At 32.5% G+C, this 24,187-nt stretch overlaps 1 protein-coding gene across 1 annotated transcript; it reads left to right on the top strand.

Annotated features, from left to right (window-relative positions):
* The first annotated feature begins 1,947 nt into the window (after window positions 1–1,947).
* On the top strand, window positions 1,948–22,974 carry LOC139500218 (neurogenic locus notch homolog protein 3-like). Its single transcript, XM_071288958.1, has 5 exons — window positions 1,948–1,989; window positions 5,944–6,187; window positions 20,706–20,772; window positions 21,340–21,372; window positions 22,859–22,974. The coding sequence occupies exons 1-5, from the start codon at window positions 1,955–1,957 to the stop codon at window positions 22,972–22,974; spliced, it is 495 nt and encodes a 164-aa protein (XP_071145059.1). The 5' UTR covers window positions 1,948–1,954.
* The last annotated feature ends 1,213 nt before the right edge of the window (window positions 22,975–24,187 follow it).

Below are 24,187 nucleotides of genomic sequence, written 5' to 3' on the forward strand. Positions count from 1 at the left end.
AAAGAACAACGATTTATAATTAATACTTAATAGTATTTTGTCATCATAACATCAATTAAATTATAAAACAAATAAAAGATAAAAACACCAATTGAATAGTATGATTAAGGAATCTAAATAATGGAGAAAAAAAAGAAAGAAAGAAAAAAAAAGAAAAAATATTAAAATTAAGTTCAAGTTTTTTCCCCCGCTTAAAATCAAAAAGTAAATGCTGTATGTTTATGCATTCATTGGTTTTTCATCACTCAATTGCTTGTCTTCTATATTGTTTTGAGGTTTAAATATGGATATTGATTATTTACTTAGTATACACTAATAATTAAAAGTTATAAATCCATTTTCAAATTAATATAGTAAACATAAAAATACACAATTTCTTTAAAATCTTTTTTATTATTTATTTTATTTTGGAGTCCAAAATTTCTAAGGAGAGTGATGTATTGTGATAGATATTTGACATAAATATTGGACATTGCTGACGTCCAGTTTTTAGTTCAAGTAAACTTCACGTTGGTCAAACTAACTTTCTTTGGTCAAATAACTTTCTGATAGAACAAATATTACTTAAATCTTTGTTTGAAAGTAAAAGATGAACAAACAAGTCATAAACTTCGGACAATGGTTGACATGGTCAACTTACGTCAATAATTTAACTTTGATAAACTATAGGGCACAAACTAGTACCAAAGTCATTAAGTGATTGCTATATAAGTAGACATTCTGCTTTGAGACTTCAAAGTTTGAATTTTGAAACTTATAGGTAAGTCATGATTTTAAAAGTATTAAGATTTAAAGTAAAATATTTTAAATAAGTTTAACTAAAATAAAGATAATAAATAGTAATCATAAATGAAGTTTATTCAAAATATTTATTGTTTTCTGTAAGGGAAATAATTGAAAATATTTGTTTTACTTTATTGTTGTTTGTAACTGTTTTGTATTATTTTTGTTTTTATTTATTTTATTAGAAAGTTTGAATTTTGAAACTTATAGGTGTCAGTCGATCCCGGCCTGCCTCTACATCGACAACAACGCCCGGCCTGTCTTTACAGCGGCAGCAATGCCATACACCATCAAAGGCATTGTTCCCAGCTAGTTTCCCCCATCATGGAAAGATTCCAAGACCAACCCTCACAGAGTCATTCGTCTGTTGAGAGTTTGGGTCTTTAAAGAACAACTAACTATGCAGACCAACATACTACATAAAACAACAATACGAATTCCAAATATTATTGTTATAATATAACTCCTTAGTTATATTTACTTTTTCTGGATAAAGTGCTGACATATATTTGACAGTGAATCCAAAGCCAGATAATCGTCCTCAGCTGGGTCGATGTTTTGTTACAGAAAGCACCAGAATTGCTACAAGATCCTGTCCAGGGTGTGCATAATCAGGGAAATAACTATCACTATGTTTTATAAATGATTGTACATTGTAGTGTCAATGATAAAGAATGGTACATACCATTATTCACGGCTATTCATCATATGATCAACGTAGAAATAGCTCTAAGTCAGGAAGGAGCCTCTGGCCTTTGTTAATCTAGTATTATTTTTAATTTAAGTTTCTTGTGTACAATTTGGAGTTTAGTATGGCCTTCATTATCACTGAACTAGTATATATATATTTGTTTAGGGGCCAGCTGAAGGATGCCTCCGGGTGCGGGAATGTCTCGCTGCATTGAAGACCTGTTGGTGACCTTCTGCTGTTGTCTGTTCTATGGTCGGGTTGTTGTCTCTTTGACACTCAAAATTTTTATTTTAAATGACTGTTGTTTTCAACCGCGCTTAGTTAATGTCTATGTCAATGCTTGTACGATACTGCGATCGATCATTTCTTAAATTTAAGATTCCTTATAAATCTTAAGTGCTTATGTATATGAACGTGACATCTTTTACCTTACACTGTCATGAAGATAAGGCATAACATTCAGATAACAATAATAAAAGTATGCATATGCATATTTATAGAAGTAAATATACGAGGTAGGATCTTTTTATTAAGTCTCCCAAACAAAGTTTGGAGACTTATTGTTTTTGCTCAGTTCTTATTATTTTTATTATTCTTCTTTTTCTTTTTTTTTTCTTTTCCCGCCACTTTAAAAATAAACTTGTCCGCAGCGGTTCTCCTAAACGGCTTGTCAGATTTACTTAAGATTTTATTATATGTTAGACTAACATGTCTAGGGGAGCCATCAATCTTTCGTTTGTGCATTGGGGTCAGTTAAGGGGTATTTTGAGGGGCATAAAGAGGGGAGGGGCTTACTATAGAACCCTATGGGATTTTATTTAAAAAAAATTTCAAATGACTATAACTTAAAAGCTGTAAGTGATAAACACATGTAATCTTCAGAAATGATCACAGGACAATAAAACAAATCAAATGAAATATAGGGTGAGTCCCTGGGGGTAACCCCACCTCCTTCAATTTGAGAATGTGCTATTATCTTGTAAACCGTCCAGATCCCCGTCCCTAAACCATATATATTTTTATATGGGACAATATTACCAATTAAATGAAATAAAAGGGAAGTTCCTGGGGGTCACCCCAACCCCCTCTTGTTTGAAAATTTGTAAACGATCGAGATCCCCACCCCTAAACCATATATATTCTTGTACGAGACAATAAAACAAATCAAATGAAATAAATTGGAAGTCCCTAGGGGGTCAACCCCACTCCCTCTTGTTTGAGAACTTGTAAACGGTCGAGATCCCCACCCCTAAACCATATATATTCTTGCAAGGGACAATAAAACAAATCAAATGAAATAAAAGGAAGGTATCTGGGGTTCACCCCCACCCCTCTTATTCTAAAACTTGTAAACTGTCCAGATCCCCACCCATAGACCATATATATTCTTGTATGGGACAATTAAACAAATCAAATGAAATAAAAGGGAACTCCTTGTGGTCACCCCCACTCCCTCTTGTTTTTGAACTTGTAAACGATCGAGATCCCCACCCCTAAACCATATATATTCTTGCATGGGACAATAAAACAAATCAAATGAAATAAAAGGAAAGTCCCTTCGGTTCACCCCCACCCCTCTTGTTTGAAAACTTGTAAACGGTCAAGATCCCCACCCCGAAACCATATATACTCTTGTATGGGACAATAAAACAAATCAAACCAAATATAGGGGGAGTGTATGGGGTCACCCCACACTCTTCTGTTAGAAAACTCGTAAACAGTAGAGATCCCCACCTCTAAACCTTATATATTCTTGTATGGGATAATAAAACAAATCTTATAAAATATGGGACCATGGGAATTGCTAATTATGGGAGCTTTGTTTGGGAGACTTCGTAACAGCATCCTGTTACTATTACTTCTTGTTTAAGTATGTTTTTATTTTTAAAAAATGTGACTTGGATGGAGAGTTGTCTTATTGGCACACATACTACATCCTATATCTATGAACGTAAACCGAGTCTTAAATTACGTAACAGAATTATAGAATACCATCATAAGCATTAAAGGGAGACAAAGATGCCGAGAAGGTATCCGAAAAACATACGTAAATGAACAACTGACACTAGTTATAATAAGATACAAAAAAGCCTTGAAACATAGAAAAGTAAAGTTTATCAAGCAAAAGGAACCAAACCAGAATACCATTGTATAAAACATGTGACTAACAGTTCTCGATCCGTTGCTCATATCTAGTAAACTTTGTTAAATAACTTACTTTTATAAAATTATCTAAATTATCTAAAGAAAAAATGTGGTCGTAACTATCTGAATACCTCAAACGCATAGTATATAATATATCGTTCTATATAGCATTGGAAAAGTACATTCACATTTCAATCTAATTAAAATATTGATCTCTGATTACGTTATACCACATATGAGTATGTAGTATAACGTAATCAGAGATCAATATTTTAATTAGATTGATTCACTCATATGTAGATATGTAGTATAACGTAATCAGAGATCAATATTTTAATTAGATTGATTCACAATTCTACATACCATATAATTCAATGATTACTTATTGTGTTTTATCTCGTCTCATTGTTTGTAATATGTACCATCTTTGAGTGTTATTTAGCATGTTAAGGCAGCAACCATTTCATTTTCTGAGGGGGGGGGGGGGGGGGGGGCTATGGGTTTTTTTTCTGTGCAAATTTTTTTTTCGCCTTTGGCGAAGAACAATCTATTTTTTTAGCGACAAACCGAAGACAATTTTTTTCTTTCAATTTTAGCATAACATATAGTGGCAGCTGAGGGTGAAACAAACAATTTTTTTACTCAGGGTCCAAAACAAATTATTTTTTTCACCAAAACCTGGAAACAAACTTTTTTTTCCAAAAAAAACCATAGCCCCCCCCCCCCCCCCCCCCCCCCCAGAAAATCAAATGGTTGCTGCCCAAGTATCACGATAAATTTTTACTTCTAATCTGTACTCGTACTCTGAATAACAAATTTATTTATTTAAAAAAAATAATTAATACAGGCTCCTAACAACAAAGTTATTATAATTAGATTTTTCTCAGTACGTCGTTTTATTCAACGCGATTTTGTCAAAGGAAAGGGTTGACTTTTTGACACTCTTCCTACACATTTTATATTACTACCTATAACGTCTATGCCATATAGGCACCTACGTTTTAAACAACTATTTATATTGTGTCAAGTTCAAACTTATTCGTGAAGTGGATAAATCAAGGAGATGTGATATAACTGCCAGTGAGAAAACCAACGTAGTTCTAATGAAGTGGATTTGAGCAACAATTTGTCGCCGTACGGCCTTCAACAATGGGAAAAGCCCATACTGTAAACTTGTATGGTCGGTTATTAAAGGTTATAATTCCACCTTATGTAATAATGCTGTATTTTGATTGGATGAGAAACATGGTATTTTTCACCAATTTCTATATATTGAGATTTTCTTTTCTCTGCCGGGGTATTTGCCATTAGGGAATTCCATGTGCCGGGGTATTTGCTAGCAAATACCATTGCAGATGGGAAATACCCTAGCAAATACCATGTCAGATGGGGAATACCATGTCTAAAAATAACTCAATTAATTATTTCTACTCTGATATGATAAATTCATGGTCCTTCTAAATATATGGTTCCAGATGAAATATTGAGGATAAAAAGTATCATTATTGAATTTGGAGCGAATGACGTAATATTCTGGGAATGACGTCATAAATAAAACTCAACGGAAACGAATTGTCAACCGGTCACATAAAACTGGAATCCACTTGTATTACGCTTCACTGACGCTGATGAACAAAGTGAAGTAGTCAGCCGAGAACCAGCTTATTATCATAAAAAGGGATATATATATATACAGTCAGTGACTGTACATAAAAAAGAAATGATAAGAAATTATTATACAGTCAATGCAATTTGACTGCGCAAAGAGCACAGCTACAGTGTATACAAAAATTATACATTCAAGTCGAAATTTCATATGATACCTGATTATAATAAACTTTCTGAGGTGGAACATTCGGTGGAATTAAACAATTATATCATGCTTACAAGGGGTATTTGCCAAAAATACCGGTTTCGAGGTAATCAAATTTCCCTCGCCTAACGGCTCTGGAAATTTGTACCTCTCAACCGGTATTTTTGGCAAATACCCCTTGTAAGCATGATATATTTGTAAATAGGACTGTATGATTATGCTGTAAGCCGAGGTTTATTTTTCAATTTAAATAATAGCTCTGCTAATTTTTACTTCAAGTGTTGAAATATGGTCCTGGAATGTTAAATGAATGTGATTACCCTGCGCGAAAACAATTCTACAGAATGATAATGATACACATTTAATAAGACAATACTAAATATCAAAATGACTTCGAGATAATCATTAAGAGTTAAATTGTCCTGAAACCCCCCCCCCAATAAGCATATTTTTTTAACAGACGGTCAGGACCGATGGATTATAATTATATTAATTAATTATATTTCATCAGGAGCGCAACCAAGATGTGCCAAGTGCTACCATACTTTGTATTAATATTCGGGTTAATCAGAACAGGACATTTTACTTGTTCATTCGTACCAACGGTGTCAATAATATGTCTTGACTCCTGGACTTATGCTGACATGGAATATGGTTGCCTTAATTTAACAGACGACTTGCAGTTTTCTGGAGAGACAAAAATAGTAGACGGAAAACAGCTCATCAGTGTAAATGCTACAAACATTAATAAAAGAGTAAGTGATAAAGTATATATATAGATATAGGAAGATGTGGTATGATTGCCAACTCTCCATCCAAGTCACAATTTATGAAAGTAAACCATTATAGGTCAAGGTCAGGGGTGGCCACGATTACTGGCAAATGTAATTGATTAATAATCGATTACAGGACGGTATTTTGTGCAATCGATTAATAATCGATTACTCCGATTTTTGTATGTAATCGATTGCAATCGATCATTTTATCAAAAGTAAATTACATTACTTTTCGATTACTGTCAGGTAAATGCTTCAAAATATAACAACAAAAGTAAGTTAAAATCAATTTTGTTGATCAACGTTTGTTTAGTGGAAATTTAAACTTTACCAAAAAAACAGCATTGAAAGCATTGTTTCCAAATTATAAGTTGACAGTTGTTATCTAGATGGAATGTCTTACTGAGGATCAAAATTATTAGAAAAAATATTGAAAATTTGACTTTCAACAGTTAGAGATGACTTCGCATTCCCTCAATCACTGATATATGTATATATATATGTTGGATAGCCACCCTAATTATAGGTTATAGGTTATAAAACTGCCAATGGAATACAATTTATCAACTGGGGCAAAATATTGTAAATCTCCTTCTTAGTTAGACACACAGTAATTGAAATAAAAACAAAGTATGTGTCTTATATTGTGATTAGAAGACTCAAGGAACGGTTTTCAAGGCTCAACGGCCCCACAAATTACTAAGTGTAGAACCATTCAAACGGGAAAACCAACAATTTGATTTATAAAAAAGAAGATGTGGTATGATTGCCAATGAGACATCTGTCCACAAGAGACCAAAAATGACACAGACATTAACAAGTATAAGTCACCGTACGGCCTTCGTACCGCATAGTCAGCTATAAAAGGCCCCGATAAGACAATGTAAAAAAATTCAAACGAGAAAACTAACGGTCTTATTTATTTAAAAAAAAAATGAACGAAAAACAAATATGTAACACATAAACAAACGACAACCACTGAATTACAGGCTCCTAACTTTGGACAGGCGCATACATAAATAATGTGGCGGAGTTAAATATGTTAGCGGGATCCCAACCCCCCTTCTAACCTTGGACAGTGATATAACAGAACAACATAAGAACGAACTACAAAAATCAGTTGAAAAAGGCTTAACTCATCAGATGGACAAAAATACAAGTGGACGTGGCCGGGTACTTATACATCCTGACACAAAAAGACACAATGAACAGATCTGAGAGTACTCGCAGTTATCTGACAGCTAGTTCAAAGCCACTAACAACTAATAAAACAATCATGCATCTTAGACTAAACTATCAATCCGTACACATCCAACATCCAATGGATTTAGTGTAAAGACGTCATAAACAGCCAGAGAAAAACATGACCTTGTGCAATGCCAAGTTAAAGGTATCGACAGATTGTAGATAAATGAATGTGTATATGTATATAGCATACTAGTAATATTTAGTTAGCTTTTAATTTACTGATAACAAAATCAATATTTATACCAATAAAAACAATATTCAATGATCTTATTACAGTGTTGAATAGGTAACCTTTTAGAATAAGTTTATTTAAAGGAGCGACAAGTATTCATGGATCATTTCTAAATTTCCGGGCACGGTTAACAACATTTCCGTAATTTTTTTTCGATTTTGTTAATTTTAGCTCCGTCCTTTGTTTTTCTCAGTATGTTATTAGTAACATAGTGTGCTAGTGACCTAATATGGTATAAATGGGGTCAGTAAATTCCATATGGGGGGAGAGCGAAGCTCGAATCCCTATATGGAATTTACTGACCCCATATATACCGTATTATGTCACAATCACACTATGAAACGAATTTATCTTAGGGGTCATCCATAATTGTCAACCATTTTCCAAAGTGTACAAAACGTACACTTTTTCAGACCCCCCACCCTCCCTCAGAAAGTGTACATCAACCATTTTGAGATTTCAAGACAAGAATCAATAATTCTTAATAAAAAGAAGATCCTGTCTATTAAAGTTTAGTTTAATATAGAAATTTGCTTAGAAAAGAAACTGAAACATATCTGACTGTTTTATTTCATTTGATGAAAAAAAAAGCGTACTGTAAAAATGTTGATTTTTTAACCCCCTCCCCCCAAGTGTACGTTTTGTACACTTTGGAAAATGGTTGATAATTATGGATGACCCCTTACCGACTATCTTAACGTGTGAAATTTAGACTAGTGACCTATCAAAATGAGCAAGTCTTTAATATGCACCTGTTAGCATGTTCCCTTCCCTATGCAACTTTATATCAATATTAATAACTTAATCAATATTGAACCAATCCATATTGAATTTTATGATTTGTATAATTTGTGCTTGTATTGGATTTTTATATTTCTGCTCCTTTGGGGCGCTCATTGCAAAATAAAATTATTTGTATTTGTATATTATAATTCTGTTAGCATTAAGAATCTACTTCCATTGCATGTTCCTACAAAAAACAAATGCCAACAGTCCGATATGCGGTTTAAATAGAACAAAAGAATTCGACCTCGAGGTAGAATAGTGGAAAGAACTTTCAAATTTTATACGGTTGTCAAGATGTCACAAAAGTTAATTTCCGTAAAGTCATTATGAATATTTGCATTCGCGTTGATTAATGTTCATATTGTACAATTGTAAACAATGCAACTTGCAAACAATCGTGTTTAAAACGACCATAAGTCAAGTTGTTATGTCATTTAGTGGGTCGCCTTATAAACTGCCAATTTTCTTTGCCCGACATAGAAAAAATCTGGGAAAAATTACCAAAATTGAGAAATGAATTGTCAATCGATTAAGACCATTCCCAAAGTGGCACACCTAAATTTCACATTTGTACGCAATTTCAAAGATGGATGTTATATGGCGAGGTTTTGTTAATTAATTTACGCATCGAACACACCCTGTCCTATATATGTATTATCACATGACTTTAAAGTGATTAAAACTAAAAATAAAAAATATTTGCATGTTTGACATGTTGTTTTCTTAAATAATAACAATTACACCGACAGTCATAAATTCTGTATTATTTTAAAAAGTTTTGTTACACATTTTGTTACACCTTAGTTATACAGTAACCCGGATTGGTTGACTAATGTGAAGTTGAGTTTTTTGGGTAGCATAGATGAGGCCCCTCATGGGGGGGAGGGGGGGGGGGGGGTCCTAGTAATCACATAATCACCATTTTTTTGCCAATATAATCACATAATCATTAAATATTTGCTTATCTTTAGTAATCAAATAATCATAAACTAAAAATACAGTCCTAGGTAATCAAATAATCATGAAATATTTGGCTTAATAATCAAATAATCATTCAAAAAACGGCCAAGTAATCACATAATCAAAAACCCCATGAGGGCCCTCATAGATTTATATCGTTGTATTCCTTTTGTTTGTGTTAACAAATTGTACTTTCGGAATTATTTTTCATACATCATTTATTGATCTTGTAATTTCTTGTAATTTAGTTTGCTTCTTATTTCTTTGGTGTCATAATTTGGCTAGTATGTTTGTGTTCGATCATACAGTTTTGATAAGTCGGTATAGTTGCCCGCCAATGGAATTATTTTTTTATTTCTTGTGACTATTTGTGTCTTATTTGTTGATTGCAGTTGGTTTTTGTTTTGTGTCATATGGTGACATGGTGTGATTTGGTTTTTCTTTTGATGTGTTTGCATATTAAATTGGGATTACACTGAGTTATTTCATTGATTTCTTTTGTGTTATATTTTCGATACATTTTTATTCTATCTTATAGCATCTTACAATTGTCCGTCGACATAATGTGATACATTTTTTGTTCGCCAACATTATTCATACGATTTAAATTAAATATTTATATACTTTTCTTTTCTTAATAGTTAACCTACAGTCGAAATTTTCAAGACATTAAGAGTCGTTACTTATTTAACAGTTTTACACTTTATCACATAAGGACTCGATTGTATTATAGTACTTTACTTGAATAACCGTCCCACTGTTAGTTGCATGTTAGGTCATGACAACTCAGAAACAGATTCAGGAATATCAAAGTTCCCTTATATTAATTTTTACCGTATACTGGGGCTCACTCTATTTTCAGTTTTTCTGATACATGCTCACTATTACAAGTCAAGTTCTAGTACTACACGAGTGTCTTCATATTTCATGCACTACACATGCGTATATATTACTCGAGTGTGAAACATGCAACAATACTCTATCAAAGCAAGACAGGAAACAATTCCTTAACAAGGAAGTAAGTTAACAATTTAACTTCGAAGGGGTATGGTTTTATTATCTGAGCGCGAACATTTATTGTCCGCCTCCATCAACCAAATATGTTTTTCTTTCAAAACTTAACACTATAAGAAGATCAGAATTCATAATATACTAGTCAACAAAAGAAACGATACACGACTTTGAAATAAAATTTATCAAAAAGAATTAAATATAAAACAAAATGAAATACACTATTTTAAAAAGCTTTCATTTGCAATGAATGCACATGTGATAATGAAAATCAAAACTTGTCGGAAAGTATCTAAATTCCCTGTTAACGACTATAGGGTGCAAATAAGTTTTGAGGAAAGTTGAATAAAATATCGACACGTAATTTTCTAAGTACTAAATAAAATTTCAACTTTGTTTAAAAATATTCAATATGCTAATCAAGTTGTGTTTCATGTTGTAACTAATGGGTTGAAATATTGTTTTTTTTAATTTTTGGGAAAAAAAGTGTTTTTTTGAAATCTCAAAAAATGCAAAATTTTTTTTTTTTATTTTTGTCTCAAATCAATGCTTTGGATATGAAAACAACACACAGTAAATTTGGAACATTTCGGATTAGTTTTAAGACTGTGACCGCTTTTTGAATATCACTTTACACATACTGTCTATGGTAAATCAGTTGATAATGTATACATTTTAACGATTTCTCGTGGGGCCGAACTTTGGTAAACAAATAAACGAAGAAACTGTATGATTTTTAAAAACAAATTGATGGCAAACATTGTCTTTACCTTTAAATGAGAGGTTGGCATCATTAGTTGAAACTTCTGTTTTTCAAATTGTCGTTTTATGTAAATTTTGTAAAAAACAAAAAAATCGTCAAAAAACATCACGAAAGCAAAAAAATATTTTTTTTAAACGGATTTATATTTCCATAATGATTAAGTATTACTACCTTCTATATTGGTCCTATAAACGGAAAACTTTATCTTAAATTTGAAAAAAAGTCTTGTATCGTTTCTTTTGTTGACTAGTATATATTTTTTTTGGTCATAAATTTTGCTTGTCAGACAACAAATTTTTTTCGAACGAATTTTGGCTAAGACGTATGGCTAGAATGAAAAATTGTGTCCTGCTCTTTTTTTAGTTGTAATCTCTGTCCTGCCTTTTTAATTTTTACTCTATTCGGTCCTGCCTTTTTTTTTTACTAGTTTATCCTGACTTTTTTTACACAAATTGACATCCTGCCTTTTTTTTTACCAAGTTGCTCATCCTGCCTTTTTTATACTCAAAACTCCTGTCCTGCCAATTTTTAGCTCACCTGGCCTAAAAGGCCAAGTGAGCTTTTCTCATCACTTGGCGTCCGGCGTCCGTCGTCGTCCGTCGTCGTCCGTCGTCGTCGTTAACTTTTACAAAAATCTTCTCCTCTGAAACTACTGGGCCAAATCAAACCATACTTGGCCACAATCATCATTGGGGTATCTAGTTTAAAAAATGTGTCTGGTGACCCGGCCAACCAACCAAGACGGCCGCCATGGCTAAAAATAGAACATAGGGGTAAAATGTTGATTTTGGCTTATATCTCTAAAACCAAAGCATTTAGAGCAAATCTGACAGGGGTAAAATTGTTTATCAGGTCAAGATCTATCCGCCCTGAAATTGTCAGATGAATCGGACAACCCGTTGTTGGGTTGATGCCCCTGACTTAGTAATTTTAAGGAAATTTTGCTGTTTTTGGTTATTATCTTGAATATTATTATAGATAGAGATAAACAGTAAACAGCAATAATGTTCAGCAAAGTAAGATTTACAAATAAGTCAACATGACTGAAATGGTCAGTTGACCCCTTTAGGAGTTATTGCCCTTTATAGTCAATTTTTAACCATTTTTCGTAAATCTTAATGATATTTTACAAAAATCTTCTCCTCTGAAACTACTGGGCCAAATTAATCCAAACTTGGCCGCAATCATTTTTTGGGTTAGTAGTTTTAAAAATGTGTCCCGTGACCCGGCCATCAAACCAAGATGGCCGCCATTGCTAAAAATAGAACATGCGGTAAAATGCAGTTTTTGGCTTATAACTCAAAACCCAAAGCATTTAGACCAAATCTGACATGGGGTAAAATTGTTTATCAGGTCAACATTTATCTGCCCTGAAATTTTCAGATGAATCGAACAACCCATTGTTGGGTTGCTGCCCCTGAATTAGTAATTTTAAGAAAATTTTGCTCTTTTTGGTTATCTTGGATATTATTATAGATAGAGATAAACTATAAACAGCAATAATGTTGCCAAAGTAAGATTTACAAATAAGTCAACATGACTGAAATGGTCAGTTGACCCCTTTAGGAGTTATTGCCCTTAATAGTCAATTTTTAACCATTTTTCGTAAATCTTAGTAATCTTTTACAAAAATCTTCTCCTCTGAAACTACTTGGCCAAATTAATCCAAACTTGGCCACAATCATCTTTTGGGTTAGTAGTTTGAAAAATGTGTCCGGTGACCCGGCCATCTAACCAAGATGGCCGCCATGGCTAGAAATAGAACATGGGGTAAAATGCAGTTTTTGGCTTATAACTCAAAATCCAAAGCATTTAGAGCAAATCTGACATGGGGCAAAATTGTTTATCAGGTCGACATTTATCTACTCTGAAATTTTTAGATGAATCGGACAACCCGTTGTTGGGTTGCTGACCCTGAATTGTTAGTTTTAAGGAAATTTTGCTGTTTTTGGTCATTATCTTGAATATTATTATTGATAGAGATAAACTGTAAACAACAATAATGTTCAGCAAAGTAAGATTTACAAATAAGTCAACATGACCGAAATGGTTAATTGACCCCCTTAGGAGTTATTGTTCTTTATAGTCAATTTTTAACAATTTTCATAAAATTTGTAAATTTTTACTAACATTTTCCACTGAAACTAATGGGCCAAGTTCATTATAGATAGAGATAATTTTAAGCAGCAAGAATGTTCAGTAAAGTAAGATGTACAAACACATCGCCATCACCAAAACACAATTTTGTCATGAATCCATCTGCTTCCTTTAATATTCACATAGACCAAGGTGAGCGACACAGGCTCTTTAGAGCCTCTAGTTTTCAAATTTCATCCTAGCCCCCCCTAAAAATCAAATGGTAGCTCCCTAAACCTTTGACATATTTTGGAAGTTGAACATTGAATATACTAAAGACCTTTTTTGGGTGTTAATATTTAAGGTTGACTGGCATATTTTATGTAGAATGTACAACCTGTTTTATTTAAAAAAAAAAAATGATTAAAAAAAGATAGCTAAAATTAAGCATATGCTGTTTTAACTGTTCTTGAACAGGGCTCCAATTTAAAAAAAAAAAGGAGAGTTCAGATGATAAAGTTCTTTGAACAAAGAGAAAGGGGAAACCAATGGCACTGCTATATCATCTCAGAAATTATATGAATTATTACCATCAGTATTACAAGAATATGAAGGATGCATTCACATCTCTTCTGTTATGGATACGTTTGACAAATCTATAATACTAAAATAACGAGGTCCAATTTATCAGCCGTCATCGGGTAAAAACGACAAATCAAAGAATTCAACTTTATATATAGCTAATATAGGACAATGGTGTAGATTAAAAATTACACCACTCCAGACCCCTTTGTTTCCACATAATTAATATTGCCAATAATTAACAAGTTCCGGGTCGAATCCGATACCGATACCGATACCAATAGTATATTCACCTGTTTCCTGTTACCTTATCTGTACGTTCCGCATCTGACAGGCGCACCACCAAACGGTGTATTTGATTTTGCTATATACACGGGTCATAATCACAAAGTTATAGATTACGAATAATTGATAAGTTCCAGGTCGACGGGTTCAAACAGAAAGATTTGAAAGCAGAGAAAACTGTGTATCTTATAATCGGCATGACTTTATCAGATACATGTACCAATACTAAAATAAGGCTTACGCATAGTAATATATGCTTTAATTCAGTCACGGACCCGCGATATCACGTGTGTGTTCTAGTTCTGTATAAAAAAAAACAAGTTCCTATTGTGACATAATTTTATTCATATAGATTATTTCTCCTACATACCTTTATACATTGCTTTGTTTGGTTCAAATTGGAATCTCAGATAAGTATCTGGTACATTAAATCCTTTCCTCTCGGTTCTATGCCTCTGGTCGACATATGTACTTTAGAATAATTCCTGACTGTCAGATGTATAGCAGAACTTCAACATAACGTCTTGATAAAACTGCTGTCTATCACCCTTTTCGACACTGCAAACAAAAAATCGAACAGGCAATTAAAGAGGGGGTTGCAACCACATGTTCCACGTACAAACGGATCGGAACTCAGAGCTCTAAAAAACATTTAGTTAGAATAAATTATAAAGAACTAATAAACGGAAATCTTATAATGTAAGACTTCAGAGGTTCATATCATTTACATTACTTTTATCGGATTTTTTTTACTATCAATGTTGAACCGTTAATTTTTATCGGATTTTTTTTTTATCTACCAATGTTGGACGTTCAACATTGATAGTGAACAAAAATCCAATAAAAAATGTGGAATGTAAATGATATGAACCTCCGGTCTTATATTATAGGACAATATATAAGACTTCTGAGGTTCATATCATTTACATCGGATTGGTTTTTTACTATATGAAATGTTCAACATCAATAGTAAAACAAATCCGATATAAAAACGTTGAATATAAGTAATATGAACCTCCGAAGTCTTATATTATAGCACTACGGTAAATAGAATAATTGAAATTCAATTAATTGAGTGTGGGAGGCTATTCTAATCCACTTTATGAGTGCATATTATATAATGTTACAATGTAACAAACCTATCAAACACACCGTAAAAAATAACATTATCTCCCCTGGAAATGCTTAACAACAAGACACAAGAAAATGCTACATTTTTTGGCCCTATATCACATAATTAGGAAAACACATCACATAAATAGGGGATACTGTGCTTGTGTACATGTTTGAATGTGTAGGTGGCACACTCAGTACGATCGTCTTTAGATTTAAAAAAAACTTCCATCGGTTTCCGGGTTCACGTAGCAACACGTTTCTTTCAATGCCAGCTATTCCTGATTCTGAATTATCCAAAACATGCATTTATCCAAAAGACACAACTATTAAACAACTCACCTATACCAATGGTGATCGTCTAATTCCTAACTGATTCCTTTAATTGTTCCTTTCTTGACGACACCCATCGTTGTAGCGTCTACCAATGAAGATAGCTAAATTACATGATTTGACAGGAGAGCGAAATAAACAAGGGGAGCAATTTTATCGAACCGCATTCCGGACTGCCAACAATAATAACTTGTTAGGTTTAAATGTCTTTTATGAATTTATTTCCATCTTAATCATCAACTTCTTTGTCTGTTAAAACCTTTAAGATTTTTTCTCAGTACCGTTTTGTTTTCATAAAGGGACATAACACCACCACTAACCGTATATGAAATAAGCCCCGCCTCCTTACTTACCTAATATGGAATATAAAGGGACGTAACACCACTACTAACTGTGTGTGAAATAAGCCCCGCTTCCCTACTAACCTAATATGAAATATACACGGTCTCCACGCGGACGCTTTTAACCAATCATATTCCTAGAAATGTATAGGAGGTAAGATAATTTTATATACTAGTATTTTCAGTGACGTATGAAAAGATTGCTATCAAACAAGCAAGTGATATAAGTGAAATAGGTGCCTGGTATTTATAATTGACTAGCTAGCAGATCAATTTAACTTTTTTACTCTAGAAACAAAAAATAACAGGTGCATTGTAATTTTATAATGATTAACTCTGGAAATTCCATCAGCAGTTTTAATCCGCTCTGTATATAAATTTGTTGCGTTGAAAAATACAGTAAAATTACAGAATATAGCAGCAAGTTGGCTAAGTATTCTTAACGAATGTGTATGTAAATTGTAACGTGTTGTGTATATGTTTTACCTCAAATAAACGCAAAGAACATATATAAGGGTTCTCGTAGTTACTAAAAACTTTTTCAACGCATATTACAACTGATAGTAAAATAATGTTTTCCACACTAAAATGCCAGTTAGTACATACCTGCAACGTCAAAATATAAGGTTTGTCAGGATTAATAGAGAAACAAAATTATTCATAACTGCATCTGATTATATAGAGAATAATACATGGCGAAATCCGTATCACATGCCGTATCATCCCGAGACACCAAATATCAGCCTGAGGGCCGTAAGATCCAAGGGATGATATTGGTTGAGGGTAATACAGCATGTGATACGGATTTTTGCCATGTTTTATACGCTTTATCATTTATTTAAAAACAGGAAAGTAAATAGGAACTGCTTTCTGATCCAGTCTCCTGGGTTACCTTCAGATTTTATTTTGCCATGTGTTGAAAACTTAATCATCATATATAGGAACTGCTCAATTAGTCATCCGAAGCACATTGATAACCTTGCAATTTACATCCTGTTGTCTATAGAAATAATTTTCTTTTCATCCTCTTTTAAGGTGGTAGACCTTGGTTCAGGGAGATAACGCTTTAAATCAGTTAAGCGTTTGTAAAAGTCAAGTTTCATCAATGTTTTTCAAGCATTTACATGAAACAGATTGAAAATAATCTATGTAACCTAGAAGCTTAGAATATATTTATGAAAATGGTTGACACAAACATACTGATGATTTTAAGAGTTATTTCCCTTAACCTAGGTCTACCACCTTAATAGTAATGTTGTACTTTATAAAACACAGTCTGAATAAGTCCGTTAGCAAAAAAAAGTAACAATAAACAATTTGATAACAATTATACTGTTATAAACAAGAGACTGGTGAGTAAAATGTGCACTTTTGAAATATTAAGATTTTAATTTAACCTTCTTCCTGCCAGTATTTTTTTATGATTGCATTTCGTTTGTCAGAAAATATAAAAGCTTGACGTCTGTGACATCACATACCAAACAATGGCGTCATTGGATAAATGACGCCAAGCCCTAATTTTGGACCCATTAAGATACATATTTTACTATTTAATCTTCTGGATTTTATTTAAAAGACATTGACTTCCATTGACTTCATGTAAATTTAGTCGGGATCATTTCTTTCATACACCAACAATATGAATAGGGTGCGATACAGAATAGATAAATGAGTGCGATAAAGGGGTCTGATGAACGATTCGCATCACAGTTACGTGATACGGATTAAACAGTAGGCTATTTATCAAATATTCAAAACTATTGTATTTACTACTAAATATATGATACAACATATCTATGTTTTAGTATACTAGCATGTTAAATTCAGTAGATACTGTCTGTCAATCAACAATCACGAACGTGGCTATGTTCCTTTCCTATTGCACATTTTCCTTCATTTGTTTTTATATTGCCATATAAGCGGAATGTTTGGCTTGTCATACAACAGGTGCAATCCACCAATTTATCTTAAAGGTATTGAACGAAGTCAGAAATATGATAGTTGTTATCTACATACCGTTTCTATTAATGTTGGCGTATGATTTGTTGATCCGTTCTTCTTCTAACAAAGTGGGTGTATTTCCCTCGGTTTCAGTGTTTGACCTGGATTTTTGTTTGCTAAATCGAGTTATGACTGTTGAACAGCAGTTTACTACTTTTGCCTTTTGTTATCATTTTTATAACAAAATCAACGTTATTACAAAATGTAATTATTTTCTTATGTGTGCCCTCAGACGCAAATAAAGTATTTATGAACAAAAACTCAAACATATAAATTTGAGAAACAGCTCGCCTAGACGAGTGCAGCAAAGTTTTATTATCAAATAATTCAACTGTCCTCAAATCACTTTGCCAACACACTAAGACCGCTGCAGCATACATGTCTTACAAACATATCTACAATGAAAAATAATGTAATAGAATCTTTCATTTCACAAAACCATATTTTCATAATGTTCTTTTTAACATCTGCAGAAAAAACGTAATGCGTTTATAATATTATAAGCTTATACAAAACATGGCCACAGGGGGAGGGGGGAACTTCACTGCACTAAGACTGAGCTTTGAATGGTCAAGTAGCCACTTTACCTATTTTTATAAACTGAAAGTCTGACGATGATTTAAGAGAAAATGAATTTGTTTGTGCCTAAATATAGATAGAGTTATGCCAAATTTTATTGATTGTGGGTATAATTGGTATTTTTAAGTGTGTCTGTTAACTTCTGTCATATTTGCAAAGTGACAAAAGGGAAGTAATTCAATAACCAATATATAAGGGAGATAACCATGATACAACTTACTATCTATAGTCTATTTTCTTTATTAAAACAACTGTTCTTCTTATGCATCCTTCATTATCACTGAACTAGTATATATTTGTTTAGGGGCCAGCTGAAGGACGCCTCCGGATGCGGGAATTTCTCGGTGCATTTAAGACCTGTCGGTGATGCAATATAAAAAAAAATACATCTTGTTTCTTTAAAATGTTCTTATTACAGTTAATGTCATACTTTTTAAATTTTGTATTATGAATTATGAATATGATTAAATAATTGCCTTTTCTGGATAATCATGATTTTGAAAACAAATTATCAAATAAAATATTAGCCCGTCAACTGCAGACTACCATCTGTAACTATTTCTTCTATCTGCATATCATAGCACTCTTTACTACTACTGGTTGATATGTCTTTCTTCCAATATTCAATCTGTAATATATTAAGACATACAAATGTAATGGTCCATAAAGTTATGAATACTATACTCAGTATAGCAGAAATTAACTCTTTAACAAAATCATGACTGAAACAAATCGTTCAACATTTATTTATGAAAATGTTCAAGCTGATGCCCACTTTGGATTTGTTTTATATAATCTATACGGAATATATTTAGAGCTTAATTCTGTCAAAATATGATAGTTATCTCCTGTATGATATAAAAGTAACAACTTAAATATATAATATACTTTAGCTTAGACATACATAACAAAACATAAGAAAAATGGATGCATCTTTGTCATTCTGTCACACAAGACCTTCACCATAGTGAAAATAATGCAGATAAGAAGCAGCAATAAAAAACATGCATGGTGGTTGTGTTCTATGATGATCTTAAACTTCTTTACTTCACTGAAATCATGGCTTATGCAACAGCTAGAATCTACAGTCAATAAATGTGACAAGTCTATTGTTGTATGCTTAAGCTTTCAATGATAGCAAAATGTTTTAATAAATTGAGTTAAATTATGGAAAGTTTTATTCATATTTTAATTTTGGACTGGTAAGTGCTATGTTGAAAAGGATTTGTGATAATTTTATAAAAATGTTAGTTTCAGATTATGAACTGTCAATAACCTTACATGTATTTTCAATGTTAACTTTTACCGCGAATGACCAGTCCGTGCTATTATTCAAAGATCTTTAAACTCTTGACTTTGTTAAGGTGAGTTTTTGTTATGCTGGAATAAATTAAATATTATTGTAAACATAAACACATGTTTCCAATATAACACCAAACTCATGTGCAACATGTATCGATAGTTAATAAATACATCTATAAAACCGATTTTATAAATAACTTTCTAGAATTGATTAACTGCACTGATCGATGATATAATACTTTGATCGAATCTTAATTTTCGGGCTTCTTAAACAACATCACATTATGAATTGCATGCTTCCTAAGCGCTTTTCATGATTTACCTTAACCAGGAAATTACAAAATCGAAGTATATGAAAAAAAGGACCTAAAATATAAGCAACATTTATATCAGGTCAACTTTGTTTCAGTGAATTTAAAACCCCTTTTTTTACCGACGAGTACAAACTATCACAATTGTTTTACAGCAATTTAAAATGTGTTCCAAGTCACTGAAACATGCGTGCATCCCCTTGGTAACTATAATGAGTTTATTTCGAACACACTGGGTTGACATGAATTGTCATTGATATGGTCATAATCATAAACAAACTTTGGTAATTTCGGTTCTCAATATTATTCAACTAAGTTCGTTCTTTGTTTGGACTTTTAAAACTTTTTTTATTCAAGCGACATCGATTAGATTATGACTTTTGAACAAAGGTATACTGCTGTTGTCTTTATGAGGTTACGTTAGACAAAACACGCGTCTTGCTTACATACTTTAATCCTGGTATCCATGACGAGTGCATTCTAATCGAAACTATAGTAAGGAAGCACGACACGATTATATTGTTATTCAATACAGAACCCAACTAACTACATGTATGTAAAATATTTATTATAGAACATGACACGTGTGTGGATTCGAAAATCAGATGGGTATTGTGAAGGAAATTGCTGTAGAAACATGAGTAAGTATAGCATCTTGCTTGGGTTAAATAAGTGTTCTACAAGGTCAAAAATCAGAGTCACTAGATAGAAGGAAATACTTTGAAATTTTTGTGAGAGATGTAATGAGCATGTTTTGACAATATGGGATATAAAGGAAAGGTTTGATCGAACTGGAGATTTTTAGCGAGATGAACACACATTTAGGAATGTTATAAACTTATAACGTTTTACACGATTTGATGTAAATAAATACACATCCTCCTTGTTCAGTGTGAAAATACCAAAAACGGTCGGAGAAAAAAATGAGTGTACGTATATATTTGATTTGTTAATTAAAATGGGTCACAATTGAATATTTTAACATTATTAAATGTGTAGATGACATTTTTGTATTACATGTTATTACTCCGGACGATAAGACGTTTATCTCTACGCTTAAAGACTGTACCTTGACACTTACACAGACTGTATATTTTGTTTTTTGTTTTTTTGTAAGTTTGCTATATCAGTTTTGTCGTATACCCTACACTTGTTGCAATTTCTAAAAAAGACAGTTGACATTGAATTGTATATTCTATGTATTGTAGCTGGTCTTAAAAAGAAACGAACTTTCCATTTAAGTAAGTATTAAGATTTTCCTCTATTTCTGGTGACATAAGAATAGAGAATAACAAGGAATGCTTATCAATTAGAGCGTCACGAACAGGTTTATGCCTACGTACCAAATTATTAGTCTAGTATTACTAATTGGCTTTTTTTATCTTTTCCAGAACACGTTAATTATTGTTGTGTTTTGTATTGGGAATATTTCTTTTTTGGCATTCTACTTAGTTGCGTATGGTTTGTCACCTTGTCTTACGTGTCAGGTATTCCACATCAAATATTTTATGTAAATATTATTTACAAAGCACAAAAATGTTGGCATTCGCCTCAAAAGTAATCAAAACATTTAAACAGACTTATTAAGAAGGAATATAGTGACGATACTGTTGTCACGTCATTAAAGAAAGCACTTTTTGGCTTTAACATTGATTTACTTATACATCGGAAATAAACACATTTATTTTAAAACCAGTTGTTGGCATGATACGGGTTATGTACTTCACATATATTTTATGATGGTATGATACTTAACCCCTATCGGGAGTGATTGTGTTTGATATTCATACGTTGAAGACATACTCTTTCGATCAGTTTAATTTAGGTCATGTCAGTAACTGTAAGTAGTCATTTGTTAATTTATGTACCATTGTCATTTTTTTTAGTTTCTTTTGTCACCTATTCTGACATTGGACTCGGACTACTTTTTAACTGAGTTTTGCAGAGCGTATTGTTATGTGTTGTTTTTTTCTACATAGGCTAGCGGTATAGGGGAAGGGTTGAGATATAATAAAAAAAAACATGTTTAACCTCGCCGCATTTTTGTGCCGGTTTTTTTTCTCGATCATTGTTTTTAAACTAAGAGTGTTGCTTTTATCTAAGAATAAAATTTGATATAATCTTGAAAATCGGTCAAGAAAGATAAGAATTATCAAAGAGCCATGATTTAAAAACTAGCCATGTAGTAGAAATCTTAAGGCAACTACTAATTCGATTTATTTCCCTTTAATGATAATTCTAACTATGATTGCGTGTTTGCCTTTCATTTTGAAACCTATTATAGATAGATAGTGAAAATAAAATACAAAATGATCAGAATGCCAAGATATAAATAACCGTCAACATAACTGAAATTTTCAGTTAACTTTTTTTCCCTTTTTCACGTATGTAATGATTGTTTCAACCTCAAACTTAGTGTATTTACAAAAGGTAGGATATTGTTTTACATGACATGGTAGGGGTCCATGATTGTATTGTTTCAAGGTAGAATTTCTACTAATATTAAAGATGACATTTTTCAGTGGTGATCTTAATTTCGCAAAATTTCCCACTGAAGAACCTTATTTTATTTGAAAACCAATATGGAATGTCCCGTGTGTTTTACTACCCCGACGGGGTATGTAGATTATAGACACACACGCTACATACTATATCGCATTGTCAATATTTTCTGTATACTACTAATCAACGTTTAATCTAATGGATACTTTTGCTTTTTTAATTTAGCTTGCGATCTGGATCCGTGTTATGGACGGGGAATTTGTCACAACGGTCTGGTTGGTTTTACATGTAAATGTAATGAAGGGTACATGGGTTTAAGATGTGAAACAGGTAAATACTGATTATAATGATGTCAGTAATTGCTATAATGTTTAGTATTTAACCTTGCTTGATTTCTTTATTTACTTACGTAAAATTTAGATGAAACAGTATGTCGAGTATGCACTAAAACAATAGTGAAACAGTATAATAAAAAAAAAAACGTTGATAAAAAACGAGTGGATTTTCAAACTAAACTTCAGTATGTATACTAAAGTAATTTATCCTGTTGAACTTATTTTAAATAAAGCTAATACTAACAATGACCACTGCCCTTTCTTCGATCTTGATATCTATATCACTAACGGAAAGCTTAATACTAAAATGTATGATAAAAGAGATGATTTTTCATTTCCTATCGTTAATCATCCATTTTTGGGTGGTGACGTTCCATTGTCACCATCTTACGGTGTTTATATATCTCAACTTGTACGATTCGCTCGTGTATTTAACAATGTTTTAGATTTTAACGAGAGAAATTTATGTATTACTGAGAAAATTATTATACCAGGGTTTTCGATATCACAAACTAGTCAAAACATTTACTAAATTTTATCATCGGTATAAGGACACCATTCGTAAATACAGCTCAACATACAGACTTCTTATACGTTCAGGTATTTCACATCCATTTTTTTATGGAAATATTCTTTATAAAGCACAAAAATGTCAGTATTCACCTTAGAAACTAACAAAACCTTTAAATAGACTTATTAAGAAGGGATATCGTTACGATACTGTTGTCAGGTCATTAAAGATTGCATATTTTGGCGTTAATATTGATTCACTTATAGGGTCTTTGCATCGGAACTAAACACATTTATTAAAAAACCAGTTGTTGGCATGACACGGGTTATGTTCTTCTAATATATGTTATGATGGTATGATACTAAACCCCTAACGGGAAGGATTGTGCCTGATATTCATATGATGAAATCATAATCTTTCAATCAGTTTAATTGAAGTCTGGAGCTGGCATGTCAGTTAACTGCTAGTAGTCTGTTGTTATTTATGTATTATTGTCATTTTGTTTATTTTCTTTGGTTGCATCTTCTGACATCAGACTCGGACTTCTCTTGAATTGAATTTTAAATGTGCGTATTGTTATGCATTTACTTTTCTACATTGGCTAGAAGTATAGGGGGAGGGTTGAGATCTCATAAACATGTTTAATTCCGCCGCATTTTTTGCGCCTGTCCCAAGTCAGGAGCCTCTGGCCTTTGTTAGTCTTGTATA

This window comes from Mytilus edulis, chromosome 13 (assembly GCF_963676685.1).
Source record: "Mytilus edulis chromosome 13, xbMytEdul2.2, whole genome shotgun sequence".
Classification (NCBI taxonomy): Eukaryota; Metazoa; Mollusca; class Bivalvia; order Mytilida; family Mytilidae; genus Mytilus; species Mytilus edulis.

Excerpts from the sequence above, each read along its gene's own strand:
- LOC139500218 (XM_071288958.1), top strand. The coding sequence starts at position 1,955 with ATGCATATGCATATTTATAGAAGTAAATATACGAG. Across the intron at positions 6,188-20,705 it reads CTACAAACATTAATAAAAGA|AACATGACACGTGTGTGGAT; the intron begins GTAAGTGATAAA and ends TATTTATTATAG. Across the intron at positions 20,773-21,339 it reads AAATTGCTGTAGAAACATGA|CTGGTCTTAAAAAGAAACGA; the intron begins GTAAGTATAGCA and ends TATGTATTGTAG.